Source organism: Melozone crissalis, unplaced genomic scaffold, assembly GCF_028551555.1.
Source record: "Melozone crissalis strain CALT ecotype California unplaced genomic scaffold, PUWL_Pcris_2 ptg000034l_1, whole genome shotgun sequence".
NCBI classification, from domain to species: domain Eukaryota; kingdom Metazoa; phylum Chordata; class Aves; order Passeriformes; family Passerellidae; genus Melozone; species Melozone crissalis.
Window position 1 is genome coordinate 15,082,683 of NW_026535812.1, and position 24,932 is coordinate 15,107,614.

Below are 24,932 nucleotides of genomic sequence, written 5' to 3' on the forward strand. Positions count from 1 at the left end.
CCACTGCTATCCCTGTGTCCCCAGGAATCAGTGCAAAAATAGGCTGTGCCCCTCTTATCCCCATCCAAAAATCTGTCAGGAGCCAAGGAAACATCTCTGCAGAAAGCATCAATGGGACACTTGGGGTGTCTTTCTGCCAAAGCTTTTCGAGCAATTTTTGCCTCAGCAGAACCTCCCCAGCAGCTCAGAGCAGACAAGTGTTAGGGATTTGGGGATGGGAGGAGGCAGACCTGCTTGTTCAGCTGCCTTTCAGAGCCAAGAGCATGAAATATGCTAATCCTGCCCATCTCTGCCAAGCACTGCAGACCCAGAACCACTGAATGCAAAATAAAACTTTCACCCAGCTTCAACCAGAAGTGAAATGAGTGCCACAGCCTCAGCTACAGAACTCATGCATGCTGGAAAAACAGATCTCCTGTTACCCAGAAGAGCTGGATGTCAGCCAGTGACCTGTGTCTATGTCCCATCACTCTCCACCTCCCTGCTGCCCTCAAGCCATCCATCTTGCCTGAATTTCTCAGAGCCCTTAAACCTTAAAGGAGGTCACAAAGCAGAAAATCATGATGCTGCAAGGAAAGATCCCAGCTGGAGCCAAAGGGCACCGGGCAGGTGGCTTCACAATGACCCGGCTGACCCTCAGCTGCTCTCAAAATTGTTGCCCTGATTATACTAATCCAGTTAAAGGCCAATGCTTCCTTCAGATGAACACAGCTGACAGTTCATCCCTCAAAACCATTTTCCTGAAAAACCCCTAAGCAGAATCTTTCCTCATCAGACACCATGCCAGCCATTCACACTTCCTCAATCCTCTTCCACCTCTGACAGACATCAAATTTCTCCTGTCCACTCTCATGTTGCTGAGCACAGACAGGCACCAAAGGCCTCATTATAAGCCAGTAACCTCAGTCTGCCCCATGGAAGGCTGACACATTGCACCTCAGACCTCATCCCCCTCCCCAGTCACTGGGAGGGTCAGTAGCCAGGAGGTTTTTATTGCAGGAGCCTCAGCAGAGGTCATGTTAAGCTGCAGAGGTCAGCAGAAAGGTCTGCAGCTGGGAGGAAGAGGAAGACTGATGCTAACAGCAAACTTTTATTCGATTTATGCTAAGGCAAAAGAGAGCCAGCCAGACTGCCTGCCCCAGAGAACACCGTGCCAAGACAGAAAATATTCAAGCTCTTCCTGTTTCCCCAAGGTCACAGTCAGAGCTGTATCTTTTACTACCACGTTTTGGATATTGGCCTCTCAGGCAGCAGATTACAACCAGCAGCATTTGAATGTACAGCTCCCAAAAGTCAAATCAGGTGTTGAACAAAGAGTAGGAAGCAGTGTGAGCATTCTTGTATCTCTCCATGCACAGGTGCCACAATCAGCCTTTGTAAAGGCTGGAGCTCCAGACAGGAGTGGCAGGGTCAGTTCTAATCATCATCCCAGACATACCACCCTTGCATTTCCTTACAGTACTACTAAAAATAAAATTCAATAAAAACACTTCACCCAATGAAAATTTCCACAGTTCTCCAGAGCTGCACACTACTGGGACAGAGTTTAGAGTCCTCCCCCATCCCACCTCTCCCTTTTCTCTCCTCACAGAGAATTCAAAGTAGCAGGAAGATGAGGAGCCCCTGAGAGAATGCCCAGACCTGGGTTTTTTCTGCTGCTGCCAACAGCTGATGGCTCTTGGAGACAGCAATGGATGAAGGACTGAGCCTCAGCCTGAGCAGGCAGGCACTCCCTTCACAGAGATGGTGCCTCAGACCTTTGGAAAGGCAACAGCAGACAGGACCATAGGTACCTCCTCCAGAGAGGGGTATGGTTTGCACAGCTCCTAAACACCTCCCCTGCAGCTCAGCCTGCCTGCATGCAGCCAGAAATGCCTCTCAAGTCCAAGGGCTCACCCACAGCAGGCAGCCAAAGAGGGTGGAGTCCTTCCAAAAGACAGCTCCTAGGAATGCACAGGTCACAAGAGATGAGAGGCAGCTAGAGATCAAGCAGGGCCCAAAACAGTTATTTTTGCTTTATCAGTAGCTAATCAAAATAATGTTTCTAGGATGTTTTTATCACGAAAAGGCTCACAAATGAGAGCTCTGGTAAAAAAGATCTACACACAAAGCGGAGCAATCTCCTGAGGTAGGTCAAAAGAGCAAACAGCAAAGGCTGCTTTGTGAAAAGCAAATATATCATAGACACTCGGGAGATGAACAGAAATGCAGGCAGAGAAGCACAGGCCACAGACTGCAACTAACACGAAAACAAATAACTTACACGAGGTTTACTGACCACAGAGGTCAGATCCACTCTACTACTCACAGAAAAATGGGTCTTAACACCAGGCTGCAGCAGCAAGGTGTAGTTCATACTAGGAAAAGTGTGTTTTGAGGGTGTATTTTACACCAGTAAAGCCCTGCCCACAAAATAAACCGGACCAGCTGAAGTGGTTTCCACCAGCAAAATGCCATCCACATCAGGCCTTGAGCTGAAATAAATGCTTTTAGAGATAAAAGAGGAAAGTAAACACAAGAAGCACGACCTCCTGCAGCACCTAGCTACAGTTATCAGATCTTCACTGCCATTGCTGCACCGAAATGATCCCACTTCTAGAAGAGCTTTTGAGATCACTCCAGAAGAGGAGGATGACACTGTCCTTCAGCAGTCCTGGCTACCTGCACGCAGGGAGAACCCGGACATAACACCTCCTCTCCTCAAGCTGGTGAAGAACAAAGTACTCAAACCAAAAGGTTCTTCATTGTTAATGAATGACCCAGCCGACCTTTACCCTACACAAAGAAAGGGAATGCTTTTTCCAGAAAGATCAACAGTGATTTCTCTATCAGAACAATAAATATTTCCCTCGGTATGGCAGGCAATGCTTTTCTTTCCTTGGCTGGCATTGACATAGAGCACGAAAAGACCTAATCCAAACCATAGCTCAGTCTCAACACTTTCCAAAACAAAAACAAGTGATGCCATTAAACTAAAAGCGTGACACATGCCTGAGGCTTTGCAGAACATGGCTCAAACCTCATCTACTTTGCACGTTGCTCTGGCACACTACTTTAATCCCATTGCTATCAAGTAACAACAGATCGTAGTAACAGGACACTCTCGAAGCTTAATCCACACTATAGCATAGGTGCAAATTTCCCAGGGACTGGTTGAGTTACACTGTAATGCTGTACATGTCCTTTCATTCAGCATGTAAACCACCTCATCTCAGCCCAGTTAGTTCAACTCAAAAAACTAATAAAGGCAAATCAAATCCAGTCTACTTAAATTGTGAATATAAGCATCTACACAGGGATTTAATTCACTTTAATCAACCCACTGGAAAGGTTAATTGGATTCATTTTCTTGAGTTACCAACCATGTGTGGACAGACTCTAAGGATGAGATCTCTACCACACTAAAATGGCCAATAACAGTTCTGCTAATGACTTAACAGGAGGAACATTAACCCCTAAAACATCAGCTTCAGCTTTTGTTCCAGTAACACTGAGTGAAGTATTATAGGATGACAGGAGGTCAAAAGGAAACCCCAGCTGTCTGCGCCGAAATAGGTCTTCTACTCTTGGCTAGCTAAATCATCAAATTCACAACTGCTGTTTTGTAAGAATTGAAATTTGCCACCAGTGGCAAGGGAAACAAGTTTAAGGAAGTTTGGTTTCTTTTAAGCAGGAAACCATTGCTCTCTATTACTAGAGAGTAAATCTAAACTAACTTGATTATGACAGAGCTTCTACTGGTTTATATCACAAATCACTGTCAGAAAGAACAAACCATCTCCTACAAAGCTTTCTAAACGCAAAGCAGCTCCAGGGCACATTTAATTGAGTTCAAAGGCACACGTGTGAGGCAGGCACTGCGCTAGCAGGGAAGCCGAGGCCTGGCAGAAGGTGAATCCGTGCTCTGAGCACAGGCCGAGCCAGCGGGACCCCTGGAAGCGAGGGGGGCACGGGGGGGTCTGCGGGGTGGGAGCGGCTGCTTGGCGCTCCCAAGCCCAATGCAGAGCAGTGTTCCTAAAAACCAGTACGTTAATGTTTGTAACCGGGGCCTCAACATCACCAGTGCCCCTCAAATCGCCAAATCTGTGGATATTCACAGTTCTGATGCCATTTTTCCAACGGCCCGAGCGGAGCCTCCGACCCCGGCCGAGCCGTGACTGCCAGGGACAGACAGACAGACGGACAGACAGACATCGCTGCTCGTCCATCTCCCGCAGGGTGCCCCGGCAGCCTCAGGCCCCGCGGGAGCGCAGCCCCGGCCGGCGCCCCCAGCCCGTCTGCCCGGGCGCGGCGGGGGGAGCGCGGCGGCAGCGCCGGCGGCAGCCTCGGCCCCGGCGCAGACAAAGGGCTGCGCCCTCCTCCCCCAGCGCCGCTCCTCGCTCGCTCCTCCCGGGGAGCAGCGGCGCTGCCAGCCCGACCCCCGCCGCTCTGCCGGGAAGGGGAGCCGGAAGCGAGGCCAGCACAGCGGCCACGGCTCTCTGTCCAGCGACTGCGGCTCTGTGCAGCCACTGCCGCCGCTCCGCCGCCGGCCTCCGCCTCTCGTCCCCTCCCGCCACCCGCCGGACACCCGCACCGGCAGCGGGACAGCCCCGGGAGCCGCGGGGCCACGGCCGGAGCACGGAGCGCCCCGTCCCCTCCCGCTGACCCGGCTCCCCGCCAGCGCCGCGAACCGCAGCGGCGCCTGGAAATTGTAAAATGATAACATTTAAGAAAAACCACCCCGAACCAACAGTTTCTCTGCTTGCCTCGCTCCCATTTCCCTCACACCGCCCCGTCCCGTCCAGCGCCCCCTCCTCCCCGCGCCGGGGTGAGCCGCACCTTCCTTGACTCCGGGCAGCTTGGAGTGGTCGATGCCGATGCCGGCCATGGCCGGGCCCGCGCCCCGCTGAGGGCGGCCCCGCTGAGGGCAGCGCGGCGGTGCCGCCCGCGCCCCGCACCACAAAGTTGGGAGCGGATGGAGCCGGCGCGGTCGGGCCGTACGGCGCGGGAGAGCGGACAGAAAGCGCCGGGCGGGGCGGAGCGGGGCCGCCTCGCCGCCCCTCGCCCCCCTTCCGGGGAGGCGGACGGGGGCGTCCCGGGCTGCTTCCCCCTCCCCTTCGCCGGCGGGGCTCGGGCAGCGGCTCAGCGGGACGGGCAGCTTCCGAGGGCAGCTATTTATACATTTGGGGTTTTATTATTATTGTTATTATCATTATCATTGTTTTATTGTTTGGAGGGGGTTGAGGGGGTGTTGGTTGCTTTGGGGCTACGCCGGGAGGCCGGGGCGGCTGTCAGAGCGCTCGGACAGCTCCGCTCCCCGGCGCTCTCCCGTACCAGGTCCGGCTGCCTGTGCCCCGCATCCCCAGCCAGCCCAGCCCCTGCTCGCACTGTCCCGCCGGCCTGGCAGAAGCAGACGTGTCCCGGGGCAGCCCCGGAGCCACTGCCCAGCGGTGCCATGGCCCCGCACCTTGTCCCTCAGGGCAGGGGCGGTGTTGGCACGGCCACTGAGCCCTGTGAGAGGCCTGCGGACCCTGGCAGGGCTCTGCCGCACACGGGTGGTGCCAGCTCTCGGCGGACACGGAGGATTTACAGCTGCTGCCCGCCTTGGTTTGCCGGCAGCAAAGAAACAGAACGAGATGGTGTTCCGTGGGCAAAGGGGAGAAGATAAGAGGAAGAGGATTTGGGGTTTAGGGATGTCTGAGCTTCTCTGGGCTGTGCTCAGCACAACCAGTCACTCGTCAGCTGTTATGTTTGGTCATAATTTGTGGTGCTGAGGACTGTGCAAGAAGAAGAAGAAGTTAATATTGTCATGTTAAAAATTAGTTACTCCCAGCATCTGTTCCAATGAGCCATGGCTCCTGTGCCACTGGTGGGCAGGGGATACAGAGGCTGAGCCCATTTCCTGCTCCCCCTCTCCAACAGGCTCAGGGAAGCTCTGCCCTGTGGGTGACTGCGATGTGAGCTGAGAGGGAGACAGTAGGATGTCAGAAAAAACATCAAAGGGAATAACATTTCCATTTTATTAAAAAGCAAAAACATTGAAGAAAATGGCCAAAAAATTACTTCCAGAAGGTTAACCTTGTGCTACTCCTGAATTTTCCAGTCCTGTTTTCTGAAACTCAGCAACTGTCTCTCCCAAAAATTTTTTTTTTTTCAGTTTCCATGCCATGTCCCTGATATCTTCCCCTCTGAGTTGTGTCTTCCTCCTTGACTTTTTCCCCTGCTTTTGCAACATCTCTGAGCTTAGTTTTGGCATGGTTTGGTCCTTTGCAATGCAGCTCATTTTCTCACATCCTATTTTTTTGGTCTTAGGGAAAGATTTTTAATTCCTGGGAAGGAATTAAACAGGGAATGAGTTCCTGATGTAATGCTAGTACTGCAGCAGCATCACATCTTAGGGTCCCTCAAAGGGCTCCTCAGTGTGGTTGATCTCAAATCACCCTCCCAACCCTCACTTGTGTCTGCAAGCTGCAGCTTCTATGCAAAAAGCATGAAAGGTGTTTGTTCTGAGTCTGTCATCAGCTTTTCCTCTGCAAATTGTACAGCACCTAGCTTGACAAGTAGTACATCTTGCAGTGGGTAGGTGAATCCCAATAACTCTGGGAAAAGTAACCACTTTATGTTATTGAAGATAACAAGACAGTGACCCTTCACTCTTTTATAAAAGCAGGTACTTATTCTCACAGGACCTTCTGTTGGAAGAAAAATCCATATTGTTTCTCATGAAAAAAGCAGAATTTGATCTGATTTTAACTCTTCTCTCATGGAGTAATTTAATTCAGAAGAGATTTTGCAGGGCACTAGTCCAACCCCCCGCTCAAGGCAGGGCTGGCTACAAAATCTGATTAGTTTGCTCAGTGCCTTCCCCAGGTGAGGTTTGAAAATCTCCAAGGCTAGGGATCACACCACCTCCCACTATGATTTTTCTCCTTGTGACTTGGTGGACTTCTGGCTGCAGCTTGCAAATCTGGACCCTGGTCCTTGCACTGTGTGCCCAGCTTGGCTCTGCTCTCCATGGCAGAGCACATGTACCAGGCACATCTGTGAGGGGCGTGCTCCACCAGACAGCTGGGGCAGGGGCTCAGACGTGGCACTGCAGCTGGACTGTGCCACCACACAGCTATTAAACACCAGGCTGCTCCAGATACCTGCATCCAGGCATCTGATCTGCCCCTAAACACTGGAGTAAAGCCAGACTGTTATGCAGGTACACCACACAACATTTTTCCAGTTTTCACAGCACTGAAAACACTCCTGAGAGGATGCACAAAGGAGAAGTTGGGATACTTAAAAACAGAAAAAAAAAAAGGCAACACGATCTGGACTGGCCCTCAGAAAAGTCACAGTGAGCTTTGATGAGCAGGAGCTGCCAGACAGATCTCTGGGACTAGGAGCTTTATTGCTTTATGCTGCTAAGATCTTTCTCCAGGCAGGCAGAGACTGTTTTGTGCTTGCTTCTTAAATAAACTGGGCACCTCTCCAAGTCTCCTGCTGTCATTTTAGGTCAACAGGATAACAACAACTGTGAAATAAATTAAGTCTCATCAAGATGTTCACTTTTGACAGAACAGTCTTTGTTAAAGTCTCCTTAATGACGGCAAAGCTCACTTCCAACTGATGAGGCTGCTGTCCGGATAGACACAGAGGATAATTATCCTACAGGCAGGAGCTTGTGCATCCATTAATGCTTAATGCAAAGGGATGGGGAAAATGGTTCTAGGTCTCTCATGCTATCAGGCATTGCACAAGCCCATATCCAAAACTAGTATCTAAGAGGTGACTGATGCTGGGGAACTTCCTTCTGGGGACATAGGCTCTGGTTTTTCTCTCCAAAGTCAAATTCCTGTATAAAGCTATAAAACCCAGTGCAGGACTACATTCCATCTGCACGAGGCCTGAAGGATGTGAGTGCATTGTTCCCCACTGTGATAAATAAAAATCAAGAACAGAACCTGCCCCCAGCCCAGAGCAAGGATGCTGCAGGGCCTCCCAGGTAGGGAGACAGGTGATGTAGTGATGCAGGGGAAAAAACAGACAGGAAAAAAAAAAAAAACCAAAAAACACTTCATACATCAACCTCCCTGCATTTCTAAGCTAAGACACTTCAGGAGAGGTTTGAAGTCCTGTGCCAGAAGGGGTGGAGGAGAGGAAGCTAACATTACAGCATTGGCAAGGAGCGCCAAGAAGCAGGTGTGTAATTTCCGTAGGTAGCTGAATGGTGCCTTTGGGAATTCAGGATCCCTGAAGAACAAGGAGAGCAGAAGCCTGCAAGGATTAAGGTATTATAAAGCTCACCAGGGGTAATGAATGGGGTGATTGCAAAGAATGAGCAGAAGAAACATAACTTGTGCTTACATTTAACATAACGAGGAGCACTAGGAAAATCATGAGCCATGCCACAACAGAACAAGGGGGTTTTTTGACTGTCAAGTTGGAGAGTAAACATGTGCAATCTGAAGTGAGACATGCCTTCCAAAAATCTCACTTAGAGGTTACATAGTAGATGAGAGAAGAAGAAAGTAGCTAAATGTGTCGTTTCTTACTCTTATGTCAGAAGAGCAGAACCCACCAGAATAATACATTATTCACTTAGTGCACTTCAGGGAGCTGCCTGCAAGCCCACACAATCGAGGCATAAGAAGCACAACAAATGTGGCAGCTAGTGATGAAGCACCTTGGTCATTCTCAGATATTTACAGCCACTGCTATCTGGATGAAACCTCACCAGACTGATGCTGTAAGAAGGAATTTGAGGAGGGTTGAAGTCGGTGCAGTTCTTGCCTAGCAGTGACTTTGCTATATTCCACTAAGAAAAATTTCTAGGTCTACCTAAAAAAAAAAATCACCTTATATGATTGCACCTGCCCCTCTTCTTCTGGATTAAAAAAATAAAAATAAAAAATTCCTGTGTTATCACTTGTGCCAGATTTGCTTCCCAGGCTGCAGGGTGGTAAGGCATGAATATGTCCTATAACCTCAGTTGGAGCCCACATTTCAAGTCACTCAACATTCATTCAACAAAACACTCTTTTGCATGTGTAGAACTCCCAGACTCTCAGTAGATCGGGGTGCAAATGAAAAGCTAAGTTAGAAGACAGGCTCTCCAAAAGGCAAAGTTTTTGATTATCTGCACAAGTTTCACCAAAACACTACAGCTCTGTGTATGCTCCGAGTCATCCCTTGGGTGACTTGTAGTGACAGTTTTCCAAAAAAAATGGGCAACATTTATCAAAAACCAAAACACCAGATGGTAACTGAGCAGGAAGAGAGGGAAAGGGGACTGACAGTGAAAGCTGGCACTGTTAGCAGATAGAGCTGACCTCCACAACCTTAAAAGTGCCCTTACTGGTATTTTTAGCAGGAAATTACCCAGCCATGTCTTTACTCATAGTAATACATGCACAAGCTACATTCATCAGGATGAACTTGGGGCTTGGAGAAGGCAAGTCAGAAGAGAGAGGGGTGAAGCTCAGGGTAAATCTGGTGGTTTAACCAGGTCATCGCAGATCATGCCTCTTCAGGACACTGTCCTGGCATGGAGGTCAGATTAGTCAGATTAGATTACACATACACACCAATATTTACCATTCAGGAGCATCACTGGAACTGTCTTTGGGAGCAGCAAGTCACAGCACATTTCAAAGCAGAAAATGTTTCCACATTGCCTTCCTCTCCTCACCAGGAGCCTCAGCCAAGTCACCCCAGTCAGTAGGGAAGCTGATTCTAAGAGTTACTTCAGCTCAGGATTGAGGCAGAAGTGAGAACTGGGGCATGACTGCCTTTGCTCCCTGTTTCCTCCCTAGGCTGCCTCATCCCACATCCAACACCATCAGAGTCCTGATTTACTCTTTCACCCCCTCACTGCAGGGCAACACTTTGGAGCTGCCTTGTTCTCTGAGAAGCTGAATGGTTCCCTGGCAAACCCTAGACTGGGAGCAAAAGCCAGACAGCCCAGCTTCACTCCTTACCCTCCCCAGCCCAAACCTCAAGGAACTGGTTCTCTTTAGTACGATTCCTGTCAGATGTGAGCTGGTGATGCTCCCCTCTGTGTGTGATCCTTGGTTGCCTGCAGTGAGGTGGCAGCTGAGCTCCTCTACACTGCCTTGGACCTTTCCCTTTTCTTTCTCCAAGCAAGGATACAGTTGAACCACAGCATCTAATTTTATATCAGTAACAGGCCAAGCAACAGCTGAGCCCCAAAGACAAGCACATAGAAGGGGGAACAAATTGCATGACTCAGACTAAAAGCTTCATAAATATTGACTGGTTTTAACAGTCCCCTAAGGAACAGAGAATCTCATAGAATCTTTATAACTACATCTCCCTCCCCATTATGCACTCCCTCCTCTCAGGAAGCTGCAAGGGGAGTTAGTCTCCTGGCTTATGAGCACAATATTTTAATTCTTCTCTGCAGTCAAGTTGCTCTGGCTGGGACTTTGCACCACACATCAGGAGGATATCTGAGCACCTTCCAGTGGTGCTTTAAATAACATTCTGGAGTGGGCTTTGTTCTCTCAAGTTGGCTCCAGCATAGAAGTGACTTGGTTAGAGGAGAAATCAGACATTAAATGTGTAAGAGATGAAAGCTGATGAGCACAGGGTGCATTTCAGTATCTGCTCCTCTGATTCCTACCAGATAAAGCACAGCTGGAGATTCAGAGGAGCAGACATGCAATAGGAATGTAGACAGAAGAGATAAATAGTAATAAGTGCACAGTGGTAATACAGGCAAGAAAGGCAGACACCATAGAAGAAAGGAAGGACTTGACTACAGAGGATGGAAACAGTTTGTTGTGCATGTGAATAGACAGAGAGGACAGAGGCATGTGGTGGGACACGTGGGAGCACTAAGCCACTGCCCAGGATGGAGAGCAGGATAACTCTTGTCTTTCTGACACTGTGCACAAAGCTCACTTCACCCCTGCCGTGAGGGCAGCTCTCCATTCTTGCCTGCTAAATGCTTACCAGCTTCTCCCTGATTTGTTGGCACTGTCAATCCCTCATTCTGTTTTTCCCTCTACAAGGCATGTCCACTCCCCATTTCCAATTTCTTCGTTGTTCCTTATCTTCATCTTATTCTTAGGATCATTCTATGCAAGAAAACAGCAATACATGAATCTCTCCATATGTACCACACAGAGAGAAGTCCTGTTTCTACCAGCTGAGGCTTCCGACTTGCAGCAAAGTCACACACTCAGTGCAGAGGTTGTGGCACTGTTCATATGTGCTTTCTTAAGCACCTTTAGTAAAATCACTTCCCTGATAGGTCCTTTCTCAGCAGGTTGCTTGCTTTGGGATGAAGCGGGCTATGGTTAAGTGGCATCCATAAGACCATGACAAAGTCTTTGGATGCTCATGAGGTTCAGCTGGAACACATGGCGTTTTATGTGTTCTCAGGAAGCTCTGAAAAAAGAGAGACTATTGTGGGGTTTTTTTCCCTCCAAACCCCAAATGTGGTCTGGAAACCTGCCACTGCAAGCTGGCTCTGAGAAACAGCCCTTTTATGTTGTCCTGTTTTCAGCAGCTCAACACTGCCTCCTGCACCAACTCACTCACCCCTGCACTGAATTCCACCTGCCTGAGGCTTGCTGGGGAACAGCAGGGTTACAGCTTTGGGATTAGCAAAGGTTAGGTTATTTGGAGGCTGCAGCCCTACCTTCATTAGAGACAACTGCAAAGCACAAAGCCACTTCAGAGAAACTGCAATTTTATATAACATACCTGAAAATCTTAATTGCTGCAAGATCTACCCTGGCAGGGAAGAGGAGTCCATGCACAGAGAGAAGCTGAACACTTTGAGGAAGGTGATGTCAGAAAGCAGAAAGGGCCAGCTGCTCCCTAAGGAACAGGGACCCAAGGGCAAGCAGGTGAGGATCAGAGACTGCAGTCAGGTTCAGTCAAGAGCCCCAGGACTGAGGGAAGCCCATGAAGATGAGGCAGATCCCAGGTCAAGATGGAAATCAATACACTGGTCAGCATCAGGCCTGATGACAGCAGTCAGAGCCAAACACAGCTCAGTGAGCACCAGACAGGGCCACAGAGACAGGACATAGCCACAGCCAAGCAGGGAAGTCCACCTGCAGGTCTGGGTCCAGATCAATAGGGACCATGGGCAGGCAAAGACAGCTGAGCTCTAGACCAGGATTCCTCCAGAATAGCTCTGGGAAGAACAGGAGAGCAGGCTGAGATTAAATGGGTCTCATGAGCTGATGGGCAGAGCGGGTGGAGAGGCCCCACCTGAGGGCACTCAGGACCATTAACACCCTCCAGGCACTGACACCCTCCAGGCACTGACACCTCTCTCACACTGAGAGCAGGTGCAGCTGCATTTGGTGGCACTGCTTGAACCAAGTCTTCTCTATTCCTGCCCTCTGGGCTGTTGATCCTTGTCAATTTTCCATTTTGTTTGTGTTGGGTCACCTGAAGTCTGAGTAGCTTTGTGGAAAGAGAAACTTCTACATGAAGGAACAGACTGGGATCATGGGAGGTAGGGATAGAGTTCACATCTTCATGTTCTCATTATCTTTGAACTCCAGACACAAATCAATGACATTATCATTTATCCGACATTATCAATGAGTGAAGTAATAGAAAGACTGTGGAGACTGCATGGTTTTCCTATGGAGAATAAAATACATAAGAACAATAAAATGTGGTATTATTTCCAGCACCTGGACTAATGGGGTAAAAGCAAAGGAATTTTCCCGGTGGGAGCCTTAGAGAAGCCCAACAGTACAAATCAATTATCCCCTAACTTCAAAAAATAAAGAAATCCTCTAGTGCCTGGCAGCAACTGTGAGGCTTCTCTCCACCAATCCATCCCATGAAAGCATCCACTCCTCCCAGCATCCAGATATCTTCCTTCTCATACCTAAATGTAGCATGGTAGTTCCACTCCTTCACCAGAGCCATCACTTGAAAGGTCTGGCACACTCTCTACATGAGTTGCTTTGGGGGCTGAACAGTTGCAATGATCCAGATCTGAAGATTCTCTGCAGTGAAAGAGGAAATCCCAGGAATAGCTCAACTTCCTGAAAGAGCCTGCCAACAGCCCATGAGATCTTGTATCCAAAGGTAGGGAAGAACAGTCAGAGATCTGTGGATATCCCATAAACTTATATAAGATGGAGAAACTCACCTTCTGTATCCAGGCAAAGTCAATTTCACAGCAGATCTCAAGACAGATTGAGATTAATCCATTCAACACTAAGTCAAAATAGATTTGATCTTCCCTTAGGGGTATAGTTTTGAGCCAGAGCTGCTGTTTTCCAGACTGGACTCCTGTGCAAAATAGTGTTCATCAAGTTATGGCCTCTGCTTCCCCTCTGACCAGTTTGAAACTGGCACCTTAGAGAGATGGAGGTAGAAAAGTGTTCCAGTGGGACATATGTGTCCCTCAGTCCAAAAAGAACTTTGTGAAGAAGGAGAGCACTTCATATAGCTGCTCCCTAGTTCTCAAGTCTGAGGGAAACTACAAATTTGGTTAATTTATACATATTATATCTGCAGGGAAAATTTTGGAATGTTTTCTCAATAAAGAACTCTTCATTAATGAAAGCATCACATTCATTTTTATAGGCATTTCCCACAAAAAAATCTGAGCCTCTCCCACTCCATTTTTGTTAATAATATATTAAATAATAAAATATTACGAGGTTTATTAAAAGGCTTGTCATTCAATACCTATCCAAGGCACAGAACAAGTTGTATGGGGAGCTGGGGACCTGAAGCCAAAAGCCCAAACATGGAAATGATACTGTCTTTTAGTTGAGAGGTACCATCAGATGAAGCTATCTTTTGTAATCTGGCATGATGTAGTGTCAAAAAAGTACACACAGTGACTCACTAGGAGTGTATGTACAAATCAGAGCTTGCCCTGATCCTCTCCCCATCCCACCACGGGGGGAGTGAGCTGGCAGCTCTGTGGTGCTTAGCTCCTGGCTGGGCTTAAACCACGACAAGTACAGATGATTCAGCTCTGCAGGAAGTGAAGAACAAAGCCTAGCACTGCTACTATTACAGCATTTTTCTTGGTAAGGTTGTTGTGGAAAAGTAGTAGCAGGTCCCTGATCAACAGTGATGGATAGGCAACAAATGGAAGTCAAACCAAAATGCAGTCATGGCCTGAGAAGATGTGGAATATATGCACTGTCTCAGTACTTTGCTCTAAAATTATAAAACAAGGCTGTGTAGCCAGAACCAGCATCTGACCTTCTACTTCTTTTTTTTCCCCAAGAAAAAAACTGAAGGCTCTTGCCCATCCTTGACGTATTCCATACCTACTGCCAAAGCTGCACTCCCCCACTCAGCCATAATCCCAAAATAGGGTGTGATGCCTTTCCCGTTGACAAAGCCATAAGTCACAGCGAGCAAGACACACTCAACATTCTCCAATCAATTAAATGAAAAGAGCTCTCCCCCTCTGTTTCCCACCACTTCAGCGCTCATTATATCTCACATTAATTAATATAGGCACTGGGAAGTGAGATGATAAATTACAAAACCCCATTAACCTGATTCTGTCCAAACTGGAAAAATATGGCAGCTTGTACATTAGACAAATCTTCCTTGCTAACGTGGGAGTCCTCATGCCTGAACTCTGTTAAAGTAACAGCCCTGAAAAAGTATTTTTAATGTGTGTATGTATGGAATGTATATCAACGTGCGTGAACAGTGCACGCCTGTGGGAACATCAGAATTCATTAGATCAGTCTGATATGAGAGATATTGAACAGGTTCCATATGACTTATGTTACTGGGCTGTTCTGTCCACTCCCAGCGGAGTGAATCATATTGACAGGTTGAATTATATCTCAAGAGATATTTTTCTCCCCTCCTCCAAAGGCCATTTGCAATCACGGCACATCCACTGCCTCTTAAAAGTGAGCTCATCTGGCGCTGGTTGCATTGAAGTCCTCCACCGTGCCTGAAGGAAGGATGCTTTTGGGCTCTGGGAGCGTGGAGAAGATGTGGTCTGCCCAGCTGTGTCTGGGAGTGCTGACCATCCTGACCATGGCTCTGTGCGTCCCGTCAACGTATGGAGACCCTTTTTTACTCCAAGGTAAGCTGGAATACACACTACATGACACAGGTAGGTGGTTATCTTTTTGCTTTGCTGCTTGCCATGGCCAATGCAACACTCTCTTCTCTGGGAAAGAAAAGAAAATGAACCTCGAGCTGTACTGTCTGTTAACATGGGTGCGAGCGAGAGGCTTGTTCATATTATCATGAGCCAAAGCTGTCCTTCTGCTCTGCAGCTGGCTGTATGACACCTCCTGCTAATCAGTGAAAATATCAAATCTGGTGAAATCTGGTAAGGGTAGCTTTTTCTCTCCCATAAGAACATTAAAAAAAAAAAAATTAGAATATCAGAGAGTAGCAACTCCATAATGTACCATATGAGATTTGACAGCTCATAAATGTCAGTAGTACGGCGATGCTGAACGTTTTTTTCTTCACAGAACTTCTTTTTATACGTATTTCTCCCATAATTTAAATTAATGTTAGCTTGAGTTTATACTGCAGGGAAATGTCAATCATTAGTGCTCTTTCATAAAGAGGCTTGGCAGTGGAAAAAAAGAAAGACTCACTAAGTATAGGCTTGAAAATAACATAGCTTTTCAAATTATTTTTTCTCTAATATCACCTATTTATTTTTGGAATTACAACCAAAACATTCCCCAGGCCACTCTATCTAATCCTGCTTCTGTTTAGCTTTCACTGGAGTGTTTATAGCGTTGGGGTTTTTTTTCCCTGTAGCAAATCCCCCAAAAAACTTAAAGTAGCTATTTTAAAATTATAACTGTCCTTCATAGTTAGGAATGAGGTTTATGGCACTCCATGCTGACTGCAGGTCGCTCTGCTCGCTCCCCTGGGTTTATTTCCAGAGATCACAATGGGGACCAGCGGCTTCAGCCGCAGCATGAGGCAGGCTTGAGCCTGGCCAAATGCTTGGAGCATCCCTTTGGCCAGCCTCCCTTTGGCCAGCATCCCTGAGCTTCTGCAGGTTTATGTGACATTAGCTAATGGAGCTGATTCCCACATGCTCTTGAGCATCCTTCAGGCTCATCTGGTACAATGTTTTGTTTCATGTGTACCAAGAAAAATTGCATTCATCCCCTCAGAGGGGCTGATAGCCATATGTAACTGCATTGAGGAGAAGTCCTAAAGGTCCTGGAAGAAGAGAAAAAAAAAGCCATGCTATATAATTTCTTAGTATTTTCCATGGAATTCTGTAGGCATCTTCTAGGGCTTTGTAGGGTCCGGGTGTGGTGTAGGGCTGTTCAGACCAAAGAGTTTTTTGAATGCTCAGTCTCGCTATAAAGTCTGGCTCCTATTCTGTCATTCTCAAAAATTAGTACAACATTTGGTCTGGAAATCCATTGAGCAGAGCTAGGAGGGTCTCAGAGCCTTCAGGGCACTGAAGAGCCCCGTCCCTTGTGTCTGTTGGTTTCTGCTGAACCCTTGACCTTCACAACCATTCATTTGAGGGCACAGTCACAACCACGAAAGTAAAACCACTGAGAAAGTGCCCTAAAGGGGCCTCTTAGAGAGCTCCAAATTGCTTTAGGACAGCAGCTTGGGGAGATTTTTCCTGGAAAAATTCTGCGTGGTCTTCCTTTAAGTTCTTCCACACTTGAACTCTGTTCAGGAAGAGCCCTTCAGTACCACTGGGAATCAGAGTAATCTCAAGAAAGGGCTGTGGGGCTGCAGGGCTTTTGAGCAGAGGTACCCACACCTCAGCTCAGTGAGGAGGGACTTCCCAGCTCTGTCAGCCCTGGGAAGGTGCATGGAGTGAGCGGGGAACTCCTGCCCTTTCGAGAAGAGAGGATGTTGTGGGCTCCTGTGTGGCTTTGCAGAGGCGCCCGCTCCACCCACCTTGCAGAAGGGACTGTGTAAATCAAGGTGATGGCTCCAGCTCTCTGCAGCCTGCCGTGCTGATGAGGCTGCAGTGGAGCTGGCCAGCAGCCCAGGGCTGGCAGGGAGGGCTCCCCCATCCCACGCCCTGCCCCTGCACAGCCCTCACTGCCTGGACATTCTGTTCCGTGCTCGCACACCTTCCTTTTCCACCGAGCTCCTTCCACCCTGATGAGCGCTGACAGGAGACATTTTCCTTCCACTTCTCATCCTTCTTAATTTGATTAAGAGATTAATTGCATCAATTGATTAATTGATTCTTAATTTGATGAGACTGAGAAAGATGTGTTTTATGTGCTGCAGAGAACCGAGTGCTTCCAGAAAGAGAAGACACAAATCATGAGAACACATTGCTGACTCTGCTTCTTAATAAGAAATTCGCATGGCGGAGACCAGAAAATATTGGTAAGTGAAGGGGAGGGGAGATCTCTGCTTCTTGAATCTGTGTTTGCATGAATGCAAGGAACCTTCTTCTCAGGTTCCTCAGAAATACCAACTGCTCAGGAAGTGGAAGCAGCACCCAGTATGAAGCCTACATGTGATCAATGTCAGATGCTCTCCAGCATGGGGCTCCAAAAAAAATCTGCTTTTGCAATGCAAAGTAAAGCCACCAAAACCCATGTACCCTAGATCCTCAGACACTCAAGACTTTGCTGGGAACATGTGTATTTACATAGGTAAAAACAAGAAATTTTTCTGCTGAGTCCCTGTGGCCCTACTATCCCTTAGGTGTTGTGTGCATTGCCTGGGGCATGGACCAGCTTTGGGAGTCACCTCTCTGCCCACACCCCACACAGCCCCATGTGCTTTTGAGAGACAGCAGCATCTTGTTACCATTTGGGGCAGGGGGATTTCACCAAGATTTTCCAGTGAGACCCACTGGGGTCAGTGTAGTCTGGGACAAGGGCAGAGGGAGCTCCTGCCTGGGCCTAAGCCCCTGCTGCTGCTGCTGCTGCTGGAGGAGATTGAGACATCTGGCTTCTCCCACCCAGCCACCAAAGATGGGCCAGGGAGAGCCTCTTCCTGCCTGTGCTCTGTGAACAGACACCAAATTTAAAAGCCACCCATCCGTGGCTAAACTCAGACCTGCTGAAGAGAAACTTGGGCTTTCCTGACATGAGGCAGAGCCATCACAAGCACCAAATGGATTACAGAGGTCAGCTATTCCCACAGCCTCTGCAGCCAGGGGAGAGCTTGGGCTGATGTGGTGGTCTCAGAGCAGGAAGCTGCCCTTCCCTGTGAAAACTGCTGAGAGGGGGCCCAGCAAAATCCTTGTTATGAAAATCCATTTATCAAATTCACTCGGTGCTCTTCCCCAGACCCTTGTTAATGCAGCAAGGCGGTGGTTAAACAAGCCTGGGACAAATAAATAAACATAAATAAATCAAGCCCTTAACCTAACAAAGGCATTCTTCTTGCAAAGGGGATGCATTCAAGAAATAACATTTTTATGATAAGTTTATGGATTATTGCACTTATTAGTCCTAGAGGAAAGGCTGCATTTTATGCCAGACAATTGAATATAATGAATCTCTGAGCAGAGCACAGACAGAGGATTTACAGCAGGCAGTTTCTCAAAGCTTCATCCATAAATTAACTTCCTTCTCCCTGTCTGAGATAATCTGTTCCAAATTTCGACTGCTGTTCATTTTGCATTCATAGCAGCCATTGGCCAAACTTACAGTTTGCAGAAAATCAAGGCAAAACAGGCACTTGAAACTCTGAAAGAGGTAAAAATGTTAATAATAATAATTCTTAAGTGACACTTTTGACTTGTAGATATGCCAGGGTCTGTCTGTCTCTACCTTATGGGTATGTACAGATATTCTTAGGAGGAGTCTGCCTGAGGTCATTGCTGATAGTGCCAGGAACAGAGCCCACACCTTCTGATTCCATCCCCATCCCCATCTCATCTCTCAAATTGAATCCTGATGTAATGGATTTGCTTAGGAACTGCTGCTTTTACTGTTGGATGAATATCAGAAAATATTCAGGATTTTTCAACAAAACTGTTCCTTTCTTGAAGGAGGAACCAAGAAGGCAGTCAGCTCTTTCTTGGCACCCTCCTCCTGATCAGTTTCAAATGTTCAAAAAAAAAAGCCCAAGTCTGGCAATGTGTCTGTGTGCTGAAGTCTTATCTGAAATCTGACATCAAGGGGAATTATGTCTTAAATCCCCCTGAAGATCCAGACCAATGCCTGCTGCCACACTAGGAACAGAGAAAAGAGGCAGCTCCAGGGCTGCTTTTTGGTTTGCTTGTGGGGCCCAGCAAAAACATTCTTTAGCTCTTTCCTGGCTCTTCTGGTTATTTTACTGCATTTTTTCCCCAAACTAGCACTTAAAACCAGCTGATCACTTTGCACTCCCCTCCCAGGAGAACTACTGTAGCCAGTCACTCAGCTTTGACTGAACTCATCTGTCTTATTTAAAAATTAACTGGTTTTGACATCAGTTTGGGTCTGGAATAAGGTACCTCAGTCCTCAAGAGCAGTGGGACTGAAATCCCCTGTGGAATTTGCAGGCAACCCCAGCAGGGGAAGAGATGAGAATCTTGACTCCATGTTTCAGAAGGCTGATTTATTATTTTATTATATATATTATATTAAAATAAAATAATATACTAAAACTATACTAAAAGAATAGAAGAAAGGATTTCATCAGAAGGCTAGCAAAGAAAGGAATGAATAATAAAATCTTGTGACTGACCAGAGGGTCTGAGACAGCTGGACTGTGATTGGCCATTAAATAAAAACAACCATGAGACCAATCAAAGATGCACCCGTTGCATTCCACAGCAGCAGATAATCAATGTTTACATTTTGTTTCTGAGGCCTCTCAGCTTCTCAGGAGAAAAAATCCTAACAAAAAGGATTTTTCATAAAATGTGTCCGTGACAATTTCCCACCCCTGCAGCTTTCCCTATTGCTATTCCAGGCTCTTCTCAGTTCAGCTGGATGTTTCAAATCCTGTTCTTAGGCACCTCTCCCCTCTTTCTGCATGGGCAGTTCATTCATCCACCTGCACAGCTTTTTGACAGCAGTACAGTACTGACTTGCCTTGAGATCTCTAAGTCTGATCTCTGAGGCTGGGCCCCAGCTCCTCACACTTCCCTAAGGTTCAGAAGTGTGGAATCTGTGCACTTACTGCTATGTGACTTTTCCTGTTGCTCCACTCTGCCAGCCTGGATCTTTGCTGACTTATAAATCAGTAAGTTATGCTAGGCTAAATTTGTGTCTCCTGACTTCTGCCTGCACGGGTGATGTGAGGATAAATAAGCCTTGAAGGAAGCAGTGGGATTTCATATAAAAAGCCAGTGACAAAAAAAAAAGACAGCATTAGAGATTTGCAGTTAGCAGGATAAAAATTAAAAAGCAGCAAAGAGTTTCACCTGAATTGGTATCACATAGTAAGTGACCTCATTGGGCCAATTTCCCTATGGCCTGGTGAGCAGTGAAGAAGCCTCCCTCATAATGGAGAATTAGGATAAGGTCCCATAGGATTCAGCAGAGAAAACCTGCTTTTCTCTCTCTTTCTGCTGTTATTCATTTGAAGGTCACTAGCAGGAGTTAAATGATAACTAGGTCTTTGCTTGTGGACCTCTGTGGACCTCTGGAGAGGGCAAATGAAGACATGTTTTTTAATTTAAGCTTCAGGAGGCCATGCAGATACTGATGTTACTCTTTTCCCTCTTGCAGACTGGGAGCTGGCAAAGAAATTTGAAGAGCTTGAAGAGGTGAGAGGAGTAAATGCACAGACACATAGATGCATGAGTGCTGGAGATCCTGCTAAGTTCCAGATGGCACTTTAATTTCAGACTGAAAAATCCCAGTGCATCAGGCCAGACAGGAGGCTGCCAGGTCCTCCACTAGCCTCTCACTCCAGCTCTGAGGGACATAAGCTCTGACTTTTGAGAACAGCTCTGTCAGAGCAAAAGTCAGGATGGCGGCTGTAGATGTTCCCAGTCCACAAGAGAGCAGCTAAAGATGATGAAATTATAATGTGGACAGCAGACTGTCCGCTTTATAACCAAGGGAAGGTAGTGAGAACTGTGAGGGAGAGAGGAGGGACAACCCAGGGCAGTGTAGAAGCAATGTGCTCTGCTGCAGTGTCTGGATGCCTGGAGAGCACCGTCCTGACTCAGTGCTGCAATATCCCTCCCCGCAGCCTCCCTTCCACAGGGGCTTACACCTAGGCTGGGGGGATGAGCATGGAGTGCCCACACCACTGCCACCAAACAAGCAGCTCAGTGAAGGAGGGCATGAGGAGGTGTGGGTGCTCCAAAGACAGATCCTCTGGGAATAGTCCTGCCCCAGGGAACCCTCTATCCTTCCCAGTGAGGCTGCCAGCCAATGTGCATGCAGATCTTTGCCTGCATTTCCCAGCACTCTGTGGAGCTCCTCATGCTGGGGCCCTTGTTGACTGCTGTGTTTCTGTTCAAGCAGCTGGAGAAGTTGAAGGATCAGCTCTCAGCTGAGGATGGGTCAGAGGTGGCCTATGCCTTGGAAAGCCTCTCAGCATCCCAGCCCAAAAAGCGCGGTAGGTTCTGAGTTTGAGCCTTGCAGCCATCCTGTCCACCCTCATTTCCAGGGCTTCCTTTGTGCAACAAAGGCAGTCGCAGCAAACATGCCCCAAATATGCAGAAAAGCAGCTGGTTGGCAGCTTTTCAAGCAGTTCTGGCCCTCTCTTATGGCTGGCTGGTTTAGCAGCTGCTGAGGAGGATTGTGTCCCCAGCCCTGTCTGCTGTGGAGGCACACACACCAGCTCTGCACACCCAGGGCCTCACAGAGGCAGGCAGTGTCACATCCTGCTTTTCACAGAGGACTGTGGGGTTACATGAGCCATGAGTGCTGCCCTGGAGGGGGGCAGTTCTGCATGAACACGTCCCCACAGTGCACCCCTCCTTTGCTCTGGCCTCAAAGCAACTGCTGGAGGCATAATGAGGCATGTGGACTGCAGGCATTCCCCTCTGCCAAGGTCAGTGCCTCCCCGCAGAGAAAAAAGGAGCACTTGTCTGCTGCTGAAAAACAGCTAAAAAGGACGTGGAAATCAACCAAGAATGCAGGGAACTAAGATCTGGTATGTCCCTCAGTTGGTCTCCCAGCTTTGTTTGTCCAGTCTGTATCCAGTGGCTCGGGGGCATTTTGCACGAGTGCTCCTGTGAAGCTGCCCCTGACAAGCACATGGACAATGCTGCTCGTGCTGGCTTTCAATGGATTCCTCCACAAAGCCGTAGCAGCTGTGAACCAGAAGTCACTGATGGCAGATCTGGCCTAAAACCAAAAGAACTGGTTCTGCCCTTAGCCCACATGCTCTGTGCACGTGGAAGCTGAGAGCTGCCAGAGAGCCAAGAGAAAATCCCTTTGTGCAAGGCTTGCTTAGATGCTCAGGTGATCCTTAGGCAATATGCAATTTGTAAGCACCCCTGGAGGCTGTAATTAATTTGGCTAATGTAATTCATGCCCCCACCAGTCTGGAAGGTTTAATGTAGATAAAGCTACTTGCTGGTGCCAGGTTTAAATCAGATTCTGACAGAAATGAAATCAGGGAATCTTTGCCTTCACCTAAAGTCCTTCCAGTCCGGGAGGAGTTCGTGTCTCAGCATGAGCACTGCTGATTCAGTAGGAGTTTTCTTCCAAGATCCTGCTCTCAAAAACCAGGTATAAATCTCCTCACACTTGAGGAAACAGGAAACTCTCATGGGATTCATGCTGGTTGTGATACAGTTACTTTTTCCAACACCAAAATATACATCCTTCCCTAATTTAGTCTTCTTAGAAGATTCTACAGAAATCCATGTTGTTTGTAAGATGGTTGATAGCGGAGTGGTAGTGACTGGGTTTAAAAAAATTAAGAACCAGATCTAATCTCTCCAAGTGAGTATCCTGCTCTTCCAGTCAGCCACAGGTGCAAAGCCCTGCACACACCTCTGAAGCAACAAAACTGCTGACCAGGAGACAGGAAAGAAAAAGCTAGTTCCTGACATTGCTGAAGTAGAAGAAAAGGAAACCTTTTAAATCAAGCTACATGAAGACAACTTTTAGACCCCATATTTACACTATGAGCAGCTAAAAGAGACACCTTCTAAAAGTGTTATATGAACGCAGAGCTGGTTATTGAGATGTTATTGACCTCCTCCAGGGCTAGAGTGGGAAGCTGGAAAAAGTCCCTTGTATGCTGACGTCTTCCTTTTGTATCCCTTCACAGCCTGCTTTTGGAAATACTGCATCTGAAGGCTTGTCAGGTCTGGAGGACGAAGATGAGCCCTTCCCCAAACTGCCTTGCTGGGTATTAACACATCAAGAGTTTGTTCTGTTCCCTCATCGTGCTGCTGATCTGGAAGCCATCCTCCGTGGCTGCACCACAGCCAGGTCCAACAGGGGCCGTGGCAGGAGCTGGCAGCCCACTGCCACTCTCTGCTGTCCCTTTCTTCCAGGTTTAACCTGCCATGATCTTCTACCCAGAAGATGCTTCCCAACTCTCTGTGCTGTCCTGTGTGTGCCATTCAGGCTGCTGTCACTGTGCACTCTCCCCCTCCTCACCAGGTCCCTGAGGCACTGAGCACTAACTCAGCTTCCCTGGGCTTGGGGCTCTGCCCACACCTGCAGACGCTGCTCCCAGCAGTGTCTGGGTTATTCCTGTCCCCTCCTGAGCAGCTCTGTGCTGCCCTGGTGGCCGCTGCTGGGACATGAGGGCAGGCTGGTGTGATGTGGAGGGCTCAGGGCTGGGTTGCTGAGCCAGGGCTGCTCCTGCCGTGTCCCTCAGTGTGCACAGGGGAGGGCAGGCAGGGAGCTCTGGATCCTTTGGATACCATTCCAATAAAGATTTTCTGTTGCACAGAAGCATGTGTTTCTCAGTGTTTGCTTTCTCAGCCCCTGCAGGGACCCAAAGTGCAGCACATTTCCCTTGATGTTGGCTCCTGTTACCCTAATGGGTCATGTGGAGTTCACAATGGAAGAAAGGCTCCCATTAAACACCTATGGGTTTAATGGGCCTGAGAAACAGATATCCTTTTGGCCAGAACAGGAATGAGAGCTGGGTCTTTTTCATAGCTATTTATGGGATACTGTCCTCACTGGACTGGACCAGACCCAATGGTCTCTACCTACTCACCCCAAAGAGATGTTTTGAGCAGAGATTTTTGGTAATCTGGCTGGTCAATGCAGGTGCTAGCTGGCCTTTTCTACTGCAAAATTTTATCTGGCCCTGTTCAAAAGGAAAAGATCACAATCCATTAGTGATTCCTACATATATTCATCTCAAGTCACATTACCCACATTTATTTGCAAAAGCAAAGGACCTCGTTCCCAAAATGTAAATTCAAAATAATTCCCAATGTTAACTTCGAAGTTTCCAACAACTTAAATGAGAGCAGGATCTGGTGGCCACTGTGAATGTGTGGAATGATTTTGACTAGCATTGAACTGTCTCTCCAGCTCTGTTGAGCCATGTGATTTAACTGCAGCTTGCATTTTACATATTCTTCCAAAGTTACCTCTCCCAAAGCTGTAATTGCCATCCTACACTCATTGCCTTGGGCTCTGGCAAGAAGCACACGCTTACCACAGCAGCACCTTGCATACACTTCATTAACAGGAATCCTATTCATCCTTTGGAGGCCAAAGCCAGCATCTAGGGAATGAGGCCAGCTTGCTTGATTATATCAGTGAGTTCTAATGACATGCAAAATACAGTTTCCTGTTACCATTAGTTGTTTGTTATTTCTTTGGTGGTGATTCACAGCCCATTTCCCATTTGTTCTTTGTTGCTTTTGTGTGAGTGAAAAAGTATGTGGGAACACACTTTCACATACCCTCACACTGGCACCAAATCCAGGAAAAAATTATAACCTATGGACAAGAATAGTCTCTCTCTTCCTTTAAAGGTTTGGTGCTCCAGCTGAAGGGGAGGTGTGTTCCAAGAGCTGCACTGAGTGCCCCAAGGTGGTGCTGAGCTCAGATGATTTCAGCTTGCAGGAAATCCCAGGGTAAGGAAAGGCCAGAGCAGCAGCTCCATCTGCCACCTGCTTGCTGTAGCCA

At 47.7% G+C, this 24,932-nt stretch overlaps 2 protein-coding genes across 2 annotated transcripts in view; one reads left to right on the top strand and one right to left on the bottom strand.

Annotated features, from left to right (window-relative positions):
* CCDC50 (coiled-coil domain containing 50) overlaps positions 1-4,901 on the bottom strand; it is a 38,330-nt gene extending 33,429 nt beyond the window's left edge. Inside the window, exon 1 of the mRNA XM_054282684.1 lies at positions 4,819-4,901. Within this exon, the coding sequence (XP_054138659.1) occupies positions 4,819-4,867 (49 nt within the window). The 5' untranslated portion in view covers positions 4,868-4,901. The remainder of the gene's footprint in view (positions 1-4,818) is intronic.
* A 9,819-nt stretch (positions 4,902-14,720) lies between these two features.
* UTS2B (urotensin 2B) lies at positions 14,721-23,674 on the top strand. Its single transcript, XM_054282941.1, has 5 exons — positions 14,721-15,040; positions 17,200-17,301; positions 20,592-20,629; positions 21,339-21,432; positions 23,101-23,674. The coding sequence occupies exons 1-5, from the start codon at positions 14,917-14,919 to the stop codon at positions 23,124-23,126; spliced, it is 384 nt and encodes a 127-aa protein (XP_054138916.1). The 5' UTR covers positions 14,721-14,916; the 3' UTR covers positions 23,127-23,674.
* Positions 23,675-24,932: the final 1,258 nt, after the last annotated feature.

Excerpts from the sequence above, each read along its gene's own strand:
- UTS2B (XM_054282941.1), top strand. The coding sequence starts at position 14,917 with ATGCTTTTGGGCTCTGGGAGCGTGGAGAAGATGTGGTCTGCCCAGCTG. Across the intron at positions 15,041-17,199 it reads AGACCCTTTTTTACTCCAAG|AGAACCGAGTGCTTCCAGAA; the intron begins GTAAGCTGGAAT and ends TATGTGCTGCAG. Across the intron at positions 17,302-20,591 it reads GCGGAGACCAGAAAATATTG|ACTGGGAGCTGGCAAAGAAA; the intron begins GTAAGTGAAGGG and ends TCCCTCTTGCAG.